We start from the raw sequence: 22,214 nt of genomic DNA, 5'->3' as shown, positions 1-22,214 counted from the left end.
TCGAAGTTAGTGGTATGGGTACGTAATTCATGTGTAGCTCCTGTTTCCTCTCTTGAGCATTGGTGCGATCCAAGCAACTTTCCAGTCTTGAGGTACGGATCTTTCGACGAGCGAGCGGTTGTGTTTATTGCATAGTATGGAGAAACTATATTACATACTCTGAACGGAACTTAACTGATATACGATCTAGATCGGAGACCTTGCCTTGATTAAGTCATGTAAGCTGCTTCGTTATATCGAGGATATCTACGTCTGAGGCAGTTGATCTTGGTTCGAATTATGGAATATTTACTTCGTCTTCTTTCGTGAAGGAATTGCGAAAAACTGTGTTTTGTAACTCTGCCCTCGTGGCACTGCCATCAGTAACATTACCATTGCTATCGTGCAGTGAAGGTATTGATTGCGCCTTGCCACTGGTGTAGTTTACATACAACCAGAATCTCTTTGAATTTTCTGCCGGATTTCAGAACAGAGTTTCGTTGTGGAAACTATTAGGAGCAACTCGCATTGAAGTTCATGCTAAGTTTCGAGCTTCTGTGAAACTTCGCCAATCTTGGGGATTTTTCTTTCTTTTAAATCTGGCATGCTTTTTTCGTTGCTTCTGAAATAGTGTTCCGACCTGTACTGTGTACGATGGAGATCACTGCCATCTCTTATTAATTTAATTGGTATACGGCTCTCACTTTCCGTCGATACTATTTCTTTGAATTTAAACCACTTCTGGTCCACGCTTACGCAGTCGCACTGGAAGGAGTGGAGACTGTCTCTTAGGAAAGCCCCAAGCAAACATTTATCCACTTTTTAAAATGGATATGTTTTGCGTTTATATTTGGTGGACTTATTTGTTGCGGTATTTAGTCTTGCTACAACGACCTTGGGGTACTAACCCCTGTACCCGTCTTGATGCTCTCTACTTGCTCAGGGTTATTTCTTGCTAAGAAGTCAAATATGTTTTCGCAAGAAATTACAAATCGAGTGAGGTCGTGAACTAAATATTCTAAATATTTTTTGTATGATTTCGGACAACGTTTTATGTCTAGTACCGATTTTAAACTATTTTCCTCAACATATCGATGGTAGTCAGAAGTCGTCACCATCTATAACTGTATGAGTGGTGTATTTATTGGAAATGAGACTAAAGTTCTAATTGAATTGTTCAGCAACTGCATCATCAGAGTCGGGGGTCGATAAACGGAAGCAGTTAATAATTTATTCCGGTTGTCAAGTATAACCGCTACCCGTACTAACTGACAGGAACTATCTACTTCACTTTCACTACAAGGTAAACTACTTCTGACAGCAATAAACGCTCCACCACCAGCAGTGTTTAATCTGTCCTTTCTGAACACGGTTAGGTTCTCTGTAAAAATTTCGGCTGAACCTACCTCCGAGGTTAACCAGCTTTCAGTGCCTTTAACAATTTGAGCTTCAGCGCTTTCTATTAGCATTTCATGCTCTGGTTCTTTCCCAGCACAGCTACGACAGTTTACAGTTACAACATTGGCTGTTGCAAGGTCTATCCTCGTCCTGTCTATATTCTGCACCCTTTTAGACACCTTTCCTCTTTAAGAGTCGTCTGTTAGCGACAATACTTAGGATAAATTCCTCTGTCTTATGCTAACTATCTATCATATTCACGTGATATATTCCATCCTAAGTATTTAAAATGTGTTTCTTGATCTACAGTGCCTGACAAAAGAAGTGAAGCATTCAGAAGAAATGATCGATGTCAGTTTGTGCTCTTACACTCCATAGATTGGTTGTTAGTGTTCAGAGCTGCAATTTTCTATGGCAGGTAGATCTGCCACCAGAGTGCATGAGAGTTGTTCGTGTATAGTGTTTTTGCCAGGCCTGGTAGGGCATATAAGGGGCGTGAGCTGCGTCGGTGTTGAGTGCTCACTGTCAAGGGCATGGGGATTCCGCGTACGCGTTGAGACAGCGTTTCCATCGCCTAACAGAGTTTCAAAGGGACCTGCTTGTGCCTCTCCATTTGACCGAGTGGTCGAATCTTGCAATATCGAGATCTATGGGGCATTCGTTGGTGACAGTGTCCCAGTGCTGGACTACCCGCCAGGTTAGCCGAGAGCGCTAAAGCGCTGCTTACTGGACTCGGGTAGGCGCGCCGGCCCCGGATCGAATCCGCCCGGCGACTTAACGACAGAGGCCGGTGTGCCGGCCAGCCTGGATGTGGTTTTTAGGCGGTTTTCCACATCCCAATAAGTGAAGACCGGGCTGGTCCCCACGTCTCGCCTCAGTTACATGGCTCACAGACATCTGAACACATTCGCACTATTCCATGGATTACACTAGACGCAGACAGTTGGGGTACACTAATTCCGTCCCAGGGGGTACGGGTTGGCGGCAGGAAGGGGATCCGGCCAACCCTTAAGTTAACCTTGCCAAATCCGATTAACCATGCCGACCCTGCGTCATTGTGGGAAGAAGGCACAAGCAACGGAAGTGTGCCAGTGCTGGACTGCATGAGAACATGAGGGCATGAAAACTCGTCGTCAAGGTTCTGGTCGACCACGTCTGACCACCACAGGAAGAGGTCGCCATGTTGTGCATCAAGGGCATCGCAGCCCTTTCACATTCGAGAAAAAGTAATAGACTTCCTACAACGTTCTGTGTGATTCTGCACCTTTGGTCATAGACTAATAACAACCCACACGTAGGCTGCCATTAATACCACAACACAGACGGCTGCATTATGAGTGTGCTATGACCAGGAAGCAGGGCTGCTGATGAATGGCGTCGAATTGTGTTCGGCGTTGGATCGTGGGTTTGCACTACACAGGTCGGATATGATTTTATGTCATGGCTGTTAGTGATGGAGGCAAGTAACGGCGCAACGATATGTCACGAGCATCTTGCAACCTCACACGTTATATCTTAGACAACAGCACTGTGGTGCCATATTTCAACAGGACAATCCTCGACCGCACATGGCAGTTATCTCTATGAACTGTCTGCGTGATGTTGAGGTAGTCCCGTGGACAGCGGAGGAGCAGTTACAATAGTTGTGTGCCAGTTTGGCTCAGGAGAGGAAACAACGGCCTTTGACACGCTTGCCAACCAAATCAGTCCATGCATGTAGGCTAGACGGATGCAACTTCATATTGAAGTGAGCGCATCCTGCCAACTTCCCTATAAATTTGACTCGATTTTGTAATCACTGAAATAACATTACATAGCTTCTCAACTCGTGAGGTTTCATTTCGTCTCCCCCTCCCCTTGTTGGTGCTTCACTTTTTTGTCAGATAGTGGATTACGAGCAGCCGCGTGTAACGGAAGGAAGATGGTAGTTCGTCCCTCGAGCTTTTAGGTGGTTACACCGTGCGGAAACGTATTGACAAAAACAAGGTAAAGTAGCCATTTTACTGCGAAGTGCACATTATTATTAAACTTCCTGTCAGATGAGAGCCCTAAGGCGGACAAAACCTAAAATCACTTCCTTACCTTTCGAGGGCAATGTTCTCACTGACTGTACTTTCCTTACGTGTTAACTGCACAATATCGATCCTTATTAGGAATCACCACATAGCCTGTCAATACCGGCCATTGTAGGGGGGAAGGTTTAGAGAAACCGGCATTTGCGGCTGACTGCCCAGCGATTGTGCTGCCGCCAATGTACAATTCGCGTAAGGACTATTGAAGAACAGATGAGAGAAATTAGGGCTCGTACGGAAGGATATAGACAGTCGTTCTTCCATCGCCATGCAGGGTATGGTGGCTTGCGCAGTATTTATGTAGATGTAAGAATATATATTTCCCTTAGTCCATGGCTAAGCAACTCTTCGTCGGGTGATTTTTTTCAAGAGTGCTACTCTAGCAGCATATCAAGGAGAAAGTCTGAAGAAACTTGAAAAGTAGCAGAAACACTGAGAGATTAATCTGTAATGGTACAGGCAGCGGAAAAACAATGAAACTTTTTGCAGTTAGCGTATACCAAAGCTGAGTACTTACCCAATTATTTTAAATCCTCTTGATGAGTAAAAAATTTGAAGTTTGTAGCATAGACACAGATTTAGAGTTTCTACAGCTCTCGTGGAAGTATGACTGCGGAAATATGTTTCTGGAAATTAGAAAAGACATAACTTTTGTCGCACTAGCCCTTCGCTTCTTTGTGTTAATAGAGACGGATTTTCGTCCGTTATTATTTTTCACTGGTCAAGTCATGCCATGAATATTGAGTGTTGTGACCTTGAAAACTGTTTGCTCTCGAGCCACTTAGCACACTGGCAATATTTATTGTGCTTACTCCTCAAATCTTCCCTAACAGAAAGTCAGAGATGTTTCCTATCTCGCATCACCTGCTTCTGGTCAATTGAATGAATCAATATTTTAAACCTCAAGCAGTGTGTTGAACACAAATTTCCATCTCTCCAGTAATGAATAATAGTTTCAGAATGTGAATGAATAGTATCCTCACTCTATAATGATATGTTGATATTTGTTTTCACAGACTTGATTAACCAACGCAGTTCTCTTGGCTCGATGACACACTAATTAAAGAACTAGGAATTCATGGGTTACAGTTGCTATAGCAAACTTCGTTTGCATAAGGTTCGACTACTGCAGCAAATTGATCAAAATGGTTACGACAGGAAAAAACATACAAATATACCTTTGGATACGTGTACCATTATCTGTTCACATATCTTTTAAGACTGGACAATTTTTATTCAAAGTTTTTTTGTGTACTGTTTCGTCAGCATAGTGTTCCCAAAGGAACAGCTCAGCTTATTGTCGACGTCGCATAACTGAACAGTTTATAATATTCACAGGATGAATTCTTTGAATATTTGACAGTCAACTTCTCTTCGCAAAAATGGGACGCTGTCACCAGTGCAAATAAAATGAGAGAGCTGTTCACTGTTTTCTGTGTGATAACAGTTCAGTTATGTTCACAGACGGTATTGTGAAATATTGTTCGCGATTAGTTTTGTATGAAGCAACTGCAGCATCAGTGACCTTCTCACTCTGAAATTAACAGGACACTCAGAACTTTTTGTGGCTTTAGAACAGGTTTATTCACGAATGACGAATATATTAAATAACATATAATTTTACAATGATAATTTTCTTGATGTTTAAGTGCTATATGTATTGTGAATAATGATAAATGGCATAAATGAATGTCATGATGTATAGGCTCATCAACAAATGAAAAATGATTGGAAGAACAAAGAAAATGACGGAGAAAAGTACAGGGAAGATGAGGATGTAGAAAGTGACTAAAGGAAAAAAGGTGGTCATTAGTTCAACAAATCAAAATATCGAGCAACTGAAACGTTTGTAATGTCTCTATAAACCTTTAAAGCCATTCTGCTTTAACAGTGTCTTTGTTCTCATGTCGACTGGCAGTGACAATTTTACACAGAGTTCTATCGTTCTTATAATCCGTGCAAGATATAAATTTAGGAAACAAAGTAAGCTCAATACAATATGTATCTTCCTACAAAATAACAAGATAGTTATTTTCACAGATTTTTTTTATTAAATTTGTTCCTTTAAAATCACCCGAATACAAAGATGTTGATTGGACAAGGTTTTCAGTAGTCGAGTGTTGACAGGTACATTTTCCATGAAGTCCTCATCTGAGGGGAAAAAGGAAATGTTTGCACCTGCTGGAAATACATTTAGTTTATGCTCATATTTAATATGGAACATTTCTTACGATGCAGCGGCTGCATCTAGCTTGAACTGAGGAGAATGAGCGCGAATAGTGGTCTGTGCTCCTTCGATGAGTTTCTGCGTGAATGATATATTTAAGCGGCTTCTCCCTCCTCTTCCTCCTCAGCGCTGGCGGTAAGCATGGTGATCAGCTTTTGGGTGTTGATGAAGCCCTTCTCGTCGATCTCCATCTGCTCGTAGGCGTCGTCGACCTCATCTGCGCTAAACTTGTCTCCGAAGGTCATCAGGAGTTGTCTCAGCCTGTGGAGCAACCAAGAGTAATATTGCGTGTGTCTCGGTAAGCAAAATCGGCTTATAAAAGCGTCAAACAATGGGAAAGAATAGCTGCTTGGAACATGCTAGCAGCTACAAAAATAATAGCTTTCCTTACGTGTTAACTGCACAATATCGATCCTTATTATTAACAACAGAAGCTGATACTCGAAAAATAGAAATGAAGGAACAGCGTGTTGAATGTAAAGATAATTGTTGTCGTATTTAGACGATCTTAAATGCCCATTGCTAAAGATGTTGTTCCTTTGTCGAAGACAAGAAAAGTGTGGAGCAAGTTCTTATTTAGCGACATAACTGAAGACACGAAGTCTGTTTGAACACCATTTTCAGAAAATCGTTGTAAGGCACTCGTTTTTTGGTGACAGTTAACTTTTTTAAGAGGAAGAATGGACGTTTCACTTTTATCAGATGTTAAGGGAAATGCAAGTAGCTGGCTATTCGTGAAAGTATTAAATGATAAAGATATAATAGTGTACAACTCCTTAAGATCACTGTGATTTACGTATGCGAAAGAAAATGGAAATACTGTACGTTAACAGAAACTATACGATTCTACGTACATTTCATTAATTATTTCAGAACACAGAAAGAACTTTTTACTACAAATGGCACACAATTTGTTTGACCTCGACTGGAAAGTATTGGAATAGGCCTATAGATAAGGAAATGGGAGAAACAGAAAGCATTGGAGCCTCTGTTAAAAGATAAAATATTTTAAAGTGGTATCCATTTTTTCAGTTTTAAGCTGATAGTTATTACTTCTTCTCTCGTACGAGAAAATGAACCTCCAGTTTATTTAATAGAAAAAAGTACTATTTTACGCGGATCGCGGAAGTACATTCACTGACAAAAACGATAAGCTCCTGGATGGAATGTTCCGAGGTAGAAGCAGTATCGTACACGAGCGTACCCTCAGCGTGCATGCAAATCATTAGAGTTGTACCGCTCTTAAGGCTAGAACGCCCACTAGAGTGCCTTAGTCCCTCCACCATATGGTCGTGTTATCAGACCTTAAAGAGTATAGCATGATCAGCCGTCGTGTGAGCTACGAGTACGCCAGATAGTTAGTTATCATTGTGCAGAGCCACGAAAAATATCGCGCATTTGGGTGAGATAACGTCACTAGCACAGTGCTAGAAAGGGCCGACACTGTGGGACTAAATCTGGCCTGCCGAGCGAAGGATGCGATGCACCGGCATGTGGAGAGTCTGAACGTGATACTGGTTGGTCCACTAGTGAACTCAATGGTTTGTTACGAAAACCAAATGCCTCGTCAAAATTTTGATCGGCCATGACTGACGACGGTAGGGGGGGGGAGGGGGGGGGGGTATCGTCGTATCGTGTGCCAAGCGCATCGTAATTCCTTCACGTCTGCGCCTGCTGTCCAGGTAGAAGTAAAGGACTTACAACACCCCGTCTTACCCCACAACGTTGCTTGGAGACCAGCAGAAGCTAGGCTACTGAATCGCCGTCTCATTGGTAGACTGCAGTTTAACACCATCAGTTGGACTGCCGTCGGGTGGCTACATATCATTTTCATCGATGGATCTGAAACCTCGTCCCACCATTTTCTGTGCCTATGGTGACACTGAGCCGAGACGACACATTCTGCTGATGTTGTGGACAGACTACCTGTGTTATTCCCAGTGTTGCGATGTGAGGAACCATCGGGTATGATTCCAGATGTCCTCTGATAGTAATTCAGGCAAAACTGACGGCATAGCGAAACGTTACCGAAGTCCTGCATCCTCATATGTAGACACTATCCTTGTGCTATCTTTAAAACAGGACAACTTTCGTCCCACATAATGTTGAATGCTGACGTGCTTCTTTGGCCAGGAAAATACCTCGACATGTACCCCGCTCGCCCCCTCCCCTCCGTCCCCACTACAAGCCATGATGTCAACTCCATCCCGGTGCCATTATCCAGAACGCAGAGGGCTCATTGCAACTGCGGGCCTAATTACCTCAGGAGAGGATACAATAACAGTATGACACCTTTCCCAAGAGGATCAGTGCACGTATTCATGACAGATTGCAACATTCTACTGACAAGAGGCCAGCAGTGTACTCGTATTTCCGATTTCGTTATTCATTGAACTTTATTCTGTAATCAATGAAATAAAATCACGTAGCTTCTCAACGTGAGAAGTTTATTTTAACTTCCTTCTAGGTGTTTACCGTTTTTTGCCAGTGAGACTATGAGTTCCAATTTTTGTCGGTGATACATTTTTCAGAATAAAATTAATCCTCCGCTTTTGAGTAAGGAAAACAGGAGGTTCTCCTTGGTTGAGAGAAATTATGGAACTGGAAGTGCTCTCCCAAATATTCCCAGTTGGGAACACCTTCGCTCCACTTCAAGGTGGCTGGGCTTTCGATGAAAGTAACCGTTCTCTACTATCCGCACGCCAATAAATCCGGGAATAAAGTGTTTCAAAACATGTGAGGCATCAGTACAAATGCATAAACGAAACCTTACGTTTACATCCGTCTACAGATAAAACATAATCAGGAACCATACGTTAAGAAAAATGCTGTGTGTATAGGGGTAAAGTCGTGCAACACGAGATACACAAAATGTAAAACTTTACCTAATAAGTGAAATTTAACTATTCACTGAAAAGAATTATTTGTTCCAGTTGAATATCAGGTTATGGTTCCATGAGTTCAGCATCTCATTATCAGATTTAGATCGTACAATAGTCATCATACTTCGCACTATTCTCTCCCACTACGCTACGAGTGTTAAATGTAAGAGTGAAACTTACTTTTCGCTGTCAATCTTGCCGTCGATGTCAAAGGTCTTGAAGGCGGCGATAACAACTTCATCATCATCAGAGCCTGAAACAACGAAAGATAAATATTAACAAAGAGTTGAGCTAACCGTTCTTGATAAATTTCTATTTCCACGAATATTTTGCCAGTCTGAGATTGATCATTCTCTGAAGCCCTGCAAGCCCCTGTACCTCAAAAGACTCAACGTCTACGAGACTTCTACCAGCCTTCACGCTGAACGGAGAGCTATTTTGTTATCCTCAAGGTGCAAATTTGGTCTGTGAGTGTTTTGTGCTGTGGCACCACACACTATCATAGGTTGTTAGTCTGTACGGATAATTGCAAATTTTTAAACGTTAATTTGATGGATGAGGCTGAATCCCAAATTTTAACAACGAGCTGAATATAATGTTCTTTTTATTTGCGTTAGGATAATAATTAATTGGTGTGTTTCTTCGATTCTGTTATTGCACGCAGCAGAATATCTAAAAGTGTCAGTCTACACCAGCAACGACTTTAGGCAAGATTACTCCCGTTGAAGAAACCAAAGCTAGTATTTTGTAGCTGTTCAATGGCGCAGAATGCACGCCATCTTTCCTTTCGTTTATTTAATTAAATAAGTTTTCTAACTGCTGTACAATGGAGTTATTTATCTGAAGTAAGTAGCTTCAAGTGGATTGTCAAAGCTTGCTAGGAACATCTTGAAATTGGCTGACTACCTGTTATACAGAAAACGAGTTTTCATAGAAACTATTTAGTGCAGGCCTCCAGAGAGAGGTGGTTAGACTAAAAATAAGTCTGCTACTAAACCGTGTGCTAGAACTAAACATTATGCAGCTCACTATACGAAAATTATTTGGAAACAGTTGAAACATGTCTCATAAGTTGCAGATATGTCACACCTTGGAATGCTAACAAAGAGCTAACAGGTATCTTTCTTTTTTGTCTTTACTAAACTGAAATTATACATTTCGAAGTAAATGTTTGTTCTGAAATCAGAAAACAGTTCACGCTGTTCACTATCTACCAAAAGTGGAATAGTAACACCAGAATAGCTGAGAATCATTAAACCTCCCGCCATGGGTGAGTCTGACTTATACTCTAAACTCCGCAGAGGTGAATAAAAATTACTTCTACTCTCTTGTTAACGATTTAACGCCTCAGTCAGATGAGATGGAACGAATGTTTCTCGCCAACAAACAGGCGGTCTCCCGCTTTACCATTTCCTGGAGACCATGTGATAGCGTTTCGCATTCACATGTTATTTGCGTACCTCAAACGGACAAAGATGGCCGGGAAATAGACATATTCAAATAATCACTCAAAGATTCGTATTAAGAGATTTCGGAAACAACGGTAAACTTATACCTATACAGTGGGGCAGAGATCTGAATCCCTCTCCTCCAGGAGACGTGTACCTTAACCACTGTATCATCTCGTTCGGCTTTACTTAAATAATAGAAAAAGAAAGATACATTGAATATTTACAACAAATTACTCCATGGAAGCTGCATAATTCAAACTTTGATTAAGTAGAATCCCTTAAAAGGCTTGCACCTACAGCTGCTTTTCTAGGTATTTGAATTTGTTGTGTCAGATAACGACTTCACGGGAGTTTAATGTGGCATATTGGGAAGTTTTGCGGCATCGTGACACTGTATCGAAGCCAAATGCAATGGGTGAAAGTGATGTGTTGTTATTGGCTCCTTATCTGAAAATAATCCTGGAGAATGCTGCGTTTCAGAACAAATGTGTCACTATTGGGCTGACATAACGAGTCTCAGGGAAGGTTGTCAGGGGAGTTGTTTCTGGCACCGTGCTTGAAAATAATCCTGGAGAATGCTGCGTTTCAGAAATACTGTGCCACTATTAGGCTAGCGTAAGGAGTCTCAGAATAGGTTGTCAGCGGGAAAAGCCGCGCACCTCCCGACATCCTTGCGGCGAAGAGGGACAGGAGCTGGGTGAAGTTGATGGGTCCCGGCGCCTCGTTCACCATCTCGTCCAGCTCCTTGTCGGAGGCGAGACGGCCCAAGCTGTCAAACGTGGCCCGCAGGTCGTTCTTGCTGATGATGCCATCCTTGTCTTGGTCCATCAGCTGGAATGCCTGCGAAATAGAGCGAAAGCGTCCCATTAGTAGTGAAGCTGATCGTCTAACAGATGACTGCTACAGTCTGGAAACATGTGCTGATTTAAAAGACACACTGCATCGTCTGTACAGAACCATTTCCCTCACTAGTTTACGCGATTTTTTTCGTACACCAGGAGTTTCAGGATAAGACAGGCATACATCAGAAGCTGATACTATAAACTTTTAGGCGTAGGAAACAACATGCAAATATACAGTACACATGTTTTGTCCTCAGTGGTTTCCTACACACAGCTATTTGAAACTATCAAGAAAGGAGGGAATGCTGCACGTTATAGAATACTGATATGTCGTTATCTGACGTGATTATTATTGACAATTTTTCTTTACTACTAATGCTGCTATGTGCGCGTAAGCACCATAAACACGACGGAGGAATATCTGCCTTGTTCAAACACCTTGTTGTGTACTTCGTCGTTTAACAAACCGTACAAACAATTATCTACTTCGAAAGGATTCAGTGAGGATCGGATCCAAGCAACCAAATTGGCAAATGTCATGTATTTAAAATATAAATACCTACGAAGCCACTGGGAACAAAGCGTATGTTTATCCGATTTTTTAATATGCAGAACAGTCGATACTCTTCCACATAGCGTACTTGCGTTTCCTTTATATTGATAGGTAACAGGGTTTTCCACAAACATGGATATGTAGGCTATGATGCCGTTTGTATTGTTTATGGTACGGTGAACTGGGCGACGAGGGTCTGTCACGAGTATTTTTTGTAACAGTGAAAGATGTAGGACCATACGGCGCAGACAGATTCTCCGGGGTTATTACTGGAAACATTCAGTTTGGATTACTCTTTAATGTGGTTGTGTCAATCTGCTGGGATTGCTCCTACCCCTCAGTGACCTTCTCTGGTTTTGTTTGAACACCTAGATCCATATGATGACCAGACATAGCTGTAAATAGCGGTAGCAAAAATGTTAGTGCTGTGGGTATCAGAAATTATTTCTTGTAACATGAGCCTCGTTCGATTTAAGAAGAAATATTTTTATTATTTGATGCGTGGTCTCTTGAGAACTCTGCGACTGTACTGAAACGTAACAACGAGGAAAAGACTGCAACTTTTTTAACTTTCGTTGAATGAAAGCATTCCTTTTTAAGAAATTTTACATCTCTTCCCATTTTAAAAAATTAAGAAATATAACAGACTACATAGCCATACCTGTATTCAAATCTTGACATCCGTAAACCCGATTAGAAGTCTTAGTTAACAAAGGTTCAAAAGTTTACGTATCTGCAACGTTGTACTCTGTCTATATTATGGAGTAAAAATAGCGTTCATAAAGCCATTTGGTATGATGTTTTAGAGAAAGAATGTTTATTCTTCCTATGAATATTATAGCCCTCCGCTCTATTTAAATAATATTTATGGATACTACGAAGCAATATTATCTACTAGTGCAGAACAGTATAAGAAATGGATGCCGCCATCTGAAGATCGGCCCAAAGCAGTTTACGGATTACGTCAATCCGAGAAAATTGTGAATGATCGGATTATTTTTTACAGTGCTATTAAAATATGTAAAACTGGAAAGGGAAAACGTGTGGCTAACCTGTAATTATGAGTAAAAGACTGATACTTCTCCATCAATAAGCAAAAGTATGTAGGTGTGTATCACTTAATGTGTAGTGGACGGCTTTGACAAGTCTGTCGTAATGACTAAGTACCGAGTACAGGGTAAAGAACTTCATATGAAACAAAGTAAGCTACTGGCGTATACTTCCACGAATTTATGTGTACCAGGAAGCACAGAGATGCATTTTGAATCTACGTGGAGAACAGTAAGCTGAAGGCACATTTTTTCCTTCCTTGTTTCAGATTCCTCCTTCTGGGCGGCAACGGAATGTAAAAATGTATACTTAGTGATCAGTTTTTCGTCGAATGAGCTATATATTTCCCCGTACATAGTATCGGACATAAGTCTATCCTTAGATGGCGATATGTACTTGTTTGCAATTCTGGATATTTCTGCTGTACTGTATATAGATAAAGGTCCTTCTTAATATCTATAAACCTGATTTAAATGAATTGGAGTGCTATAATGTCGGCGGGAAGGAAAGGTGTTCTTTTTTCTAAAATATCAGAGTAAATTAGTTCTGTAAGTCATGTTGATTCCATGACACAGACAAGGCAAAATATTGCAGACTATTGAACGTATTCTGCCTGCCGTTATAGTCATATTAGCTAAAGCTTGAATTGGTGATGATGGTGGGTTAAAAATATAAGTTTAAAGAAAAATTATCAAAAAAGTAGGTTAGGTGATATTCAGTCGCAATTACCATTTTCTTTCTTGATAGTTTCAAAAAGCCATTAGGAAGAAAGTTTCTATTTACATGTTGTTTTCTATTCCAAATAGTCCTGAACCACCTTGTGTACAAAAATATCCTGCGAGCTAGTTACAGAAATGTTTCCGTACATAAGTCGGTACTGTGTCTTTTAAATTCGCATATATCGCTCTGTAAAGTGCTAACCTCAATGTAAGGCGCACAATTTGCTCGTTCTAGCTACATACAAGTGGGAAAAGTGCGAAGGTGTGCTGACCTCCTTGAACTCAGCGACCTGCTTCTGGGAGAACATGGAGAAGACATTGCTGCCGGTCCTCTTGGCCTTCTTGGAGCCGCGCGAGCTGCGTTCGGGGGCGGCGGCGGCGGGGGCGGCGGCGGGGGCGGGGGCAGGGGCTTCTGCTGGCGCCTCCTCCTTGACAGACTTCTTCTTCTTCTTCTTTTCCTTGTCCGCCTGTAACACGCCACCAACGTCAACAAAAAATGACTCTGAGCGCTATGGGACTTAACTTCTGAGGTCATCAGTCCCCTAGAACTTAGAACTACTTAAACCTAACCAACCTAAGGACATCACACACATCCATGCCCGAGGCAGGTTTCGAACCTGCGGCCGTAGTCGTCGCACGGTTCCAGACTGTAGCGCCTAGAGCCGCTCGGTTGCTCCGGCCGCCCCAACGTCAACAACTTCCTACTTTTATCATTCATTTGGCTCTAAACAACGCCCCAATCTGTCTCAGAGCAATGAAAGGGAAATTCCACATCAGGCCCTATGCAAAACAGCCTAGAGGCACGAGTTCTTATCTACGATCACGGTACATCCTGGTTCGCGAAAGTAGACTTGCAAAGGTAAAGGAAGAAGGGACGAAGACAGGTTGAAAGTAAACCTTTTATCGAGAATGAGGTCATTAGACAGAATTCACAAGGTCGACTAGACAAGGAGATGGAAGCGACAACGGTCGTCCTGAAGCGACCGTTTCGGCAGATAATTCACGGCAACTACGGAAAATCTAAAACGGGACGATTGAAACTACATTTGAAACCGGCCGCCCCTATAAAACAACGAGTTCGTTTCTTAGTCACAGCGCTGCCTCATTCGATGATAACATCCCTAGCGCCCTCCATCGGAAGATTTACACAGAAAACTGGTCGCCCTATAATTTCCTCCCCACAACGAACCGATATGGTAGAGAGGCGCGACACTACGACTGGTCTGTAGGAACCGTACTCTAAATCCGAATAACTCCGGGAACCATTTTGCCTGAACATTTGAACTGCAAATTTGTATGTGTATCTCGCATAAACGAATGCGTCATAATGTCTGTACAGAGGGATGAAGATTGAATATTCACTGTCTTTTAGGTAAAGGGCACAAAAAATTTATTTATATTTGCCTGTTGACGGGTCTAATACTATTAGCAAACTTGAACTGGCTCCAGGGTTCATCATGACATTTTCTGCAAGCATGCATATTTTACTCCCCAAACCAGGAGGACAAATATAAAAAACCACCAACGCATTAACTCTATGGATAGAACAAAAGGTCACCTACTGAAGTGGACAGACTTCGACTCATTTGGGAGCTACTGTTCGTCTTCAGTATAAATTAAACGAGGAGGAGATTTCAAGCAACTATAGTCTTGTAAAAGCACTTTGGATAATGAAGTCTATTGATGGAGTAGAGTTAAATATGTTTTGATTTGAGTACAATAACTCGAGGTTCTTACCGAATGAAATTTAGTACGAGAGCTTAACTGTTATTTCGAAAGAAGTGCTCGTGGGTGCGGCTTTACCGGCAGTCGAATCCAGAACTCCTCAGTATAAAAGGGAACAGAAAGACCAGCGTATCCCGAGTAATATCTCAGTTATCAGGAATGCAACATATCATCAGATTTTAGCTTCATCCTGAAAAGGACGTTTCGTATTCAGTTACAGTGTATCACCAACTTGCTTCATTACTTGGACTGGACGGTCATCTTGTTCCCTGCCATTTGCGAGATAAGAAAAGTATAGAGGACTCTTCATTGACACTAGCTTACCGCCAACGCACATGTTTTGATCAGAGATGTGACACGGGACGACCTCATCTTATTTATTCCTGTACTGTACCAGTCAAAAATTACCATAAAACCAAATGAAAAGAAAAATAGAATACCAGACAGCAGTTCTTACCCAGACATTTCCTTATAAATCAATGGAAACACGCAGTGCGAAGTCTGCGATGGCAAGCGGGTGTGAAGCATAAAATCGGTTACCACTGTCTTTACCATTCACTCAGCATCCAATTACTCTATTACACACACAACCCATGTAAACAAAGAGCTTAGAACGAACGCCATTGTTAATAATGCACATAACGCAAGAACTAGTGAATTAGACCAAGAACCTGCCCGATCTCCACTGTATATCTCTACGTAGAGACAGGGACGCCATCTAGTTTACCGGTGTCACCCCTTGTTACCACTCCAAGTCCGCAGCATGTTCCGGCTGGGACCTCGCTCTCCTCGTAGAGCGTTGCTCCGACCAGAATTCCAACACTTGGGAACTGTTAGAATCAGCTGATGGAAGCCTTCAGGACTCCCTCAAGTGCCTGCACGAGGCAGTTAATGACATTCCATTCTCAAACGGATGATTTCGATACTGTGTTCCGTGAAACCTCAATGTCCGTTAAAACAGCTTCAGATGTACCAAACGCAAGATGTCATTTATAAACTATTACAATAAATGTAAATGAAGCAATGAACATCGACCTGTCTGGTACTGTGCACTGAGATCTTCGCAAGTTCGCAACGGAGCTACAACGACATTAAACAAATATGATGCACGTTGGCAACGATGGTTAGAAGGGTAGGAAATTGTGACTGTGCTCCAAAGCATAAGTGATTATTTCAGTGGTCTGTTACCAAAAGTTCGGAGGACGGCTGCGCTAGACTATGGAGACTATTAACGTAGATATGCTTATTGTAAGTGACATTCGTATTAGTTTCTGCACAAAGGGTTCTGCGAGTTTTCGTCCTACTTATTGTCGTCAGTTACTGTCCACGTAACTACCAACACTAGTGGAGTGCGGACCACAGGTTTGCTGAAAATAGCAGCAAAGCCACGAGTTGTACACATTTTCCAGGACAACGGGGTCTGGCCACTAGCCAAGTGTCTAAGAATACTGGAACGGAAGCTGTCCAATGGAGTCAATACTTGTATACCACTATTTCAATGGGGCGCCGAAGTGGTTACGTGCCACATGATGGACGTGTACAGTTTATCCTGTTCGCATACGTGTCAAAATCTGCGCCAGCAGTGCATATTTTTGCTGCCGCTTATTTTCAGACCCTCTCCCGAGTTCCTCCTCCCCTTCCCTCCTCCTTCACCCCCCACCGCTCCACTCCCTCCCCCTACCCTATTCCCCGTCATCGCCCCACCCGACTTTGGACTCTAGCCGCCCTCTACCCGGTCAGGAAACGCGAGAGGGCGTCGTTAAAAATAGACAGCGCCCGCGGGCGCAGTGACGCGAACTCTCTTAAAATTACGCACTCAGCCCGGCGGCAGTGGCTTCCAGTTACGAAGCCGTGGATACCTCCAGGAATGGCTATGGCCGCATCAGGATATCGTATCGTGCTCTGAATATGAAATGACATCAGGAGACACGATCCAAAAGAAACGAAAGCACGAAAATAATCTGTGGCCACTAGCCTGTTAAACAGTCGTGAAAACCGCCACGAATTGAGCCAGCGGCGACCTTTAATGTTGCAGCATGTTTGGAATACGAAGCAAACGCTCGGGTAGCATTTCAAAGGCGAGTGTTAAAACGAAAAGTAGCTGCGATCACTAACCTCAGCGTTGGTGATCAGTTTCTGGCCTCAGTGACAGTAGACACCGGATTCGGTAAAGACGTAGCTTGGTTTTTCGCAGTTAACGGGAAATAACACGTGGTGACACGAAAGAAACGCGTGACACCAATATTTCTCTTGTTCGTAGGCAACAGTCCGAGGATTTTTATACGTCACTTAGCATTTCTTTTACCTCTGGCAACGTTAGGGTGAAAAGTGATGAGTTGCACCATGGTTCGGAATCCCTCTGTAATTAATTGGGTAATTCAGTCAAAAGTCGGACGAAGGCAACGGCGTACCACCTCCACATCAACCATGCCTAGTAACGCACTGCGGTGTTCCAACCAAACCTTCGGGTTGATGACTGATTTACTTTAAGTAGGCTAATGATCTTCGACAGTGTATGTAGGCTGTTTGATTGTACTTACTTTCGTAAAGAAACTAATTTTCATGAGGTATATCTCCCGGATTTGCTGGCGGAAACGAACGAAACAATATTTATGAAATTTGGAAAGAAAGGTTTCTACCCCACCATAGTACAAGGGTTCTGAGGTGTCATATCCACGTTTTGTGTGGTAGGTGGCATAGCTTCTACGTAAACGTATGAAACAATGATACGTAGTTTGAATGAAGAGCTTTGTGGCCTCACACTGGTTTCTGAGGCGTCATATTTACGTTCTGTGTGGTGTGTGGCTACGGCAGCCGTTCAAGGTTTTGTACTTTTACTCACATTCTTATCTGAAAAACAATAAGAATAGAAGCTCGTTACACTACACTGCTGTCGACTGTCAGAGGGCACAAGATGGATGCAATGCTTAATGTATTCTGGTTTCTCACTCTTTGGGTAAATAAAACAGCAATTTTTTAGAACCTGACATTTATAAATAAGGCAATCTTCTAGCCACGTGGCTGTTACTGACATTTATTCGGGAGATCAGGAACATATACTTCAAGTATAGAGCTGAACCTATGCTTGGACTTGCGTCTTATACTATGGCGTGAAGTTACCAGCCCCAATGTGTTTTTGAGATTACCTAACGAGCTTCTCACAATATGTCAACCATCCCAGTTATTTGCGTTAGCTTTCATATATATACTTTATTTTTAGGTTGGCACATTTATTTTTTATTTTGGTGAAGTCCATCTGGCTTTTTATTCGTCGTTCGGGGTACTGCAGTATTTAGAGAAGCTGGCGTCCACATCGATATGAGTGAGGACTCAGATCGTCGTCTGATCATCCTGCGTAAAGCGTCCGAAAGTCGCTGTAGGCGAATAACGCTGTGATTCCGTTTCCTACCAATCTCCATCAAAGATAAGTGTTCCTTCTCTTGAGGTATCAAAGTCAGGGAGACGTTATGCCTTAATCCTTTTTCCTACTACAAGTCGGTGAATAACTGTGGGAAATATTTTACTCCTTTCTAAGAATTCAAGGAATACTTAGCAGTTCTTGTGGAAAGTCGTTAATTTCGTATTTTGCCGAAAACAATGATTTGTAAAAGCAGGAGAACTTTAACAATATAATAAAGATTATTGTGTTTCTATATGAAGGCACCAATGATCCAGCCTGTCTGAATATTTATTCATTGCGGTATTTTTGAACAAATAATCAAACACGCTAAGATGACGGCTTACAGTAGGCACGAGACACGTTTTGGGAAAATTCAGAAGTGGATAGAATCAGACGTTCAGGTTGCAATGTTCCGATGACAGCGAACGATTGACTTCCTCTCCCCTTCAGCAACAAAACCGGAATAGACGTTGTGTAGAAATGAAATGAAAGATTTTCACTTGGTGGAAGATGATATGTTGCGAGTCAACCAACATACATCCTAAGTATGCTCAAAACTTTCGCTTTTTATAGACGATAAAAACTAGTATGATTTCATTAACATTCGTAGATGCAACAAATCTGCGACTCATCTCTTCGCAACAACCGAGCCACATTGCGTGTTTGTCTAGCTTCATACGTACACAACGCTAAAGACATTTTAAGCAAATCTCTTGGCCGTGCGTTATGTGATAACCACGTCGTATGCACCCACATTGTTACCTTAACCCTCACTGGAGACTGGTTACCAGTCGCGATCACAACTGTAAAAGACGCTCCGCCACGTCACTATTGCACAGAGAAGTATTCACCTTTGGCATCAAGCTTTATTAAAAATTTAGCGAAGTATAACAGATACGAAGAGATCAAAGTACGTATCGTAAGGTCAAAAGGGCTAACAGTACACTGCATCTGTAGACACATGTTGCAGAGACGAGCTCAGAAGAGCTAGCCATTCAATGTCCTGGTTCATCGCATTCGGGAGGACGACGGTTCAATCTCGTCTCCGGCCATCCTGATTTAGGTTTTCCGTGATTTCCCTAAATCGTTTCAGGCAAATGCCGGGATGGTTCCTTTGAAAGGGCACGGCCGATTTCCTTCCCAATCCTTCCCTAACCCGAGCTTGCGCTCCGTCTCTAATGACCTCGTTGTCGACGGGACGTTAAACACTAACCACCACCACCATCCTGGATCATTCAGATGTCATCTTCTGTTAAGCTCCACTATATAGCTTTGCTAGAGGCGCATCTAATAAACATAACAATATATGAACATTACGTTACGGGAAATCGAGCGGAAGAAAGCGGAACAATATAAGGGCGTCTATGTCTTCATTGCCGAGTTGTTTCTCAAGTGGCATTACAGAATTACAAGTCTGAAATCATTGGCCTGCACTTATCAACCACGTATCCTATATTAGTCGTACTTCATTCTGTGTAAGATTGATATTCTCAATAAGGAAAATAACACACATTTAAACTCAGTCATTTTGTACTGTCGTCAAAGTAGCAATAAATGATTTGTTGTGATCCTGTATTCTTATTCACAGTAGTTTCTTCGTAGCACATGACTTTGCCTCGCGGGGTAGCCGAACAGTCTGGGGCGTCTTGTCACGGTGCGCGCGGCTAACCCCGTCGGAGATTCGAGTCCTTCCTCGGGCATGGGTGTGCGTATCGTCCTTAGGGTAAATTAGTTTAAGTTGGATTAAGTAGTGTGTAAACTTAGGGACCGATGACCTGTGAAGTTTGGTCCCATAAGACCTTACCACAAATTACCAAATTTCCATTTGCATATGCCTTGCAGTATGCTCTCGGCGTCACCACACAGTCATACAATCAGATAATGACAGTTTATTCGCTGACATTGCGACTCAAAGTGACAAACTTGCTCAGTAAATGCGAGCAAAGAGGGTGGATCTTTCTTTCGGAACAGAATTCTTTCGTCGCCCCATTCTATCTTTATTTACAACTCACCGTCAGTCATAATGAGTAGACCTGGCCACTGAGATTTCCCTTCATAGATGCGAATGTCAAGCTCAGTGTCGGTCCCTTCTCACACTGTTGTAAAAATTCAAGTAAGTTGTACCATCCCTAAGAGCTTCCTTTCGCAGAAGGCGGTACATTTCTGAACACACTGGATTCGTAAACGTGAGAATCGGAGACCGAATCCCCGTGCAGCCGTCTGGATTCAGTGTTATTTTGATTTCACGAAATCAGTTTAGGTGCATTCTGATACTATTCGTTTAAGAAGACCTCCGTCAGTCTCCTCCACAATCCGTCTCACACTAAGAGAGTGCATCGTTTGCAGTGCCCTGTATGCAGCAGTGTAGTTATTCTGAAAACTTTCCTTTCTGCTGCAAGTTCGCAGCCGACTAAACAGTAAACGTAACGGAAAGAATCATTATGTTACGCCATGTACACTACATTTATTCAACGAGCACCTATTCGAGACAGGGTTCCTCAGATTTTGACCAGTACTCCTCTCTGATAAATAAATGTAAGCCCTGCGTGGTTTTCTGAATTACTTCACATTGACCATACTCAAAAATGGTTGTGATTTATTCGCGCCGTTTGATTTCTGCAGCTACCAGTGAAATTGCCTAACCAAAACATTAAAATCGCGAACTCTTCTAGCAGTCGTCGAGAAATTGGTCTTTTGAACACCCACTGCTAAAATACACGTAATCGCCTTTGGAAGTTCGGTGATCTAAGGAGAAGCACATTCGCAATGAAACATAGCAGAAGCAAGTGTCACTCTGCTGGACACAGATCAAAAAGAAAGGAAAAAAAAAATAAACTGTCACACGCTGTCAGCTGTAACTAAGTGCGGAGAACGGAAATAAAAGCAAAGTCCTAAATGTGCCGGGCACTTGTCGTAGCTGCACACGAGTCCGTTTCGCGAGTTCCACCTGCCACACATTAGCTTAGCTGCGCGCCGAGAGGACTCGGCCGGCCGACGCTCACACTTACCATTGTGTATTGAGCCGAAGAAGAAAGGCCTTCCTAGTGGTGTTGTCTGCCGGAGAAGGCTCAGGCCACTGTCTTCCGAAAGTCTTTTCACTTGTCTCGGCACCTCGCCCCCCTCCCCGTTCGCTACCCGTCGGCCCGTGCGCGCGCCTGGGGGGCGTACCTCTCCTTATTTAGAGCTGGCGTCGGAAATAGTCGGCGCCGGAGCCCCTAGCGCCCGATCGCGATCGGGCCGGCTCTTCGGGCGCTCGAACACGCCCCACCCTGGCGCCCCTCATTGTTCTCCGTCGCCTTCCTTGTCCTTATCTGCAGTGCCGGGGGTGACACGGCTGCCCGGTCAGTCTCTGTGACAACTCCGCCCCGTTGACCTGTCCCGGCAGTGTGCTATTGTAATCGCGGCTCCCTCCGCGCGACCTACTTTTCACCGCGTGTCGCATCGTCGCTCTGTGAACGGTGCTGCGAAAAGTACACTCTGGGACATTCCACCAGCGGCACTGTCAACGATCTTCCGGAAATCGTATAGAGTGGCTACGAAACAAGACGACTGAAATTTACACATTGACACAATTACACTAATGGCCATTAAAATTGCTACACCAAGACGAAATGCAGATGATAAACGGACAAATATATTATACTAGAACTGACATGTGATTACATTTTCACGCAATTTGGGTGCATAGATCCTGAGAAATCAGTATCCAGAACAACCACCTCTGGCCGTAATAACGGCCTTGATACACCTGGGCATTGAGTCAAACAGAACTTGGATGGCGTGTACAGGTACAGCTACCCATGCAGCTTCAACACGATATCACAGTTCATTAAGAGTAGTGACTGGCATATTGTGACGAGCCAGTTGCTCGGACACCATTGACCAGACGTTTTCAATTGGTGAGAGATCTGGAGAA

At 42.8% G+C, this 22,214-nt stretch overlaps 1 protein-coding gene across 1 annotated transcript; it reads right to left on the bottom strand.

Annotated features, from left to right (window-relative positions):
* Window positions 1-5,277: 5,277 nt before the first annotated feature.
* LOC124605333 (myosin regulatory light chain 2) lies at window positions 5,278-21,324 on the bottom strand. Its single transcript, XM_047136939.1, has 5 exons — window positions 21,307-21,324; window positions 13,446-13,640; window positions 10,669-10,849; window positions 8,739-8,811; window positions 5,278-5,937 (listed from the first exon to the last, which is right to left on the bottom strand). The coding sequence occupies exons 1-5, from the start codon at window positions 21,307-21,309 to the stop codon at window positions 5,772-5,774; spliced, it is 618 nt and encodes a 205-aa protein (XP_046992895.1). The 5' UTR covers window positions 21,310-21,324; the 3' UTR covers window positions 5,278-5,771.
* Between the last annotated feature and the right edge of the window lie 890 nt (window positions 21,325-22,214).

This window comes from Schistocerca americana, chromosome 3, assembly GCF_021461395.2.
Source record: "Schistocerca americana isolate TAMUIC-IGC-003095 chromosome 3, iqSchAmer2.1, whole genome shotgun sequence".
Taxonomy (NCBI): domain Eukaryota; kingdom Metazoa; phylum Arthropoda; class Insecta; order Orthoptera; family Acrididae; genus Schistocerca; species Schistocerca americana.
This window is presented reverse-complemented; position numbering and strand designations above follow the sequence as displayed.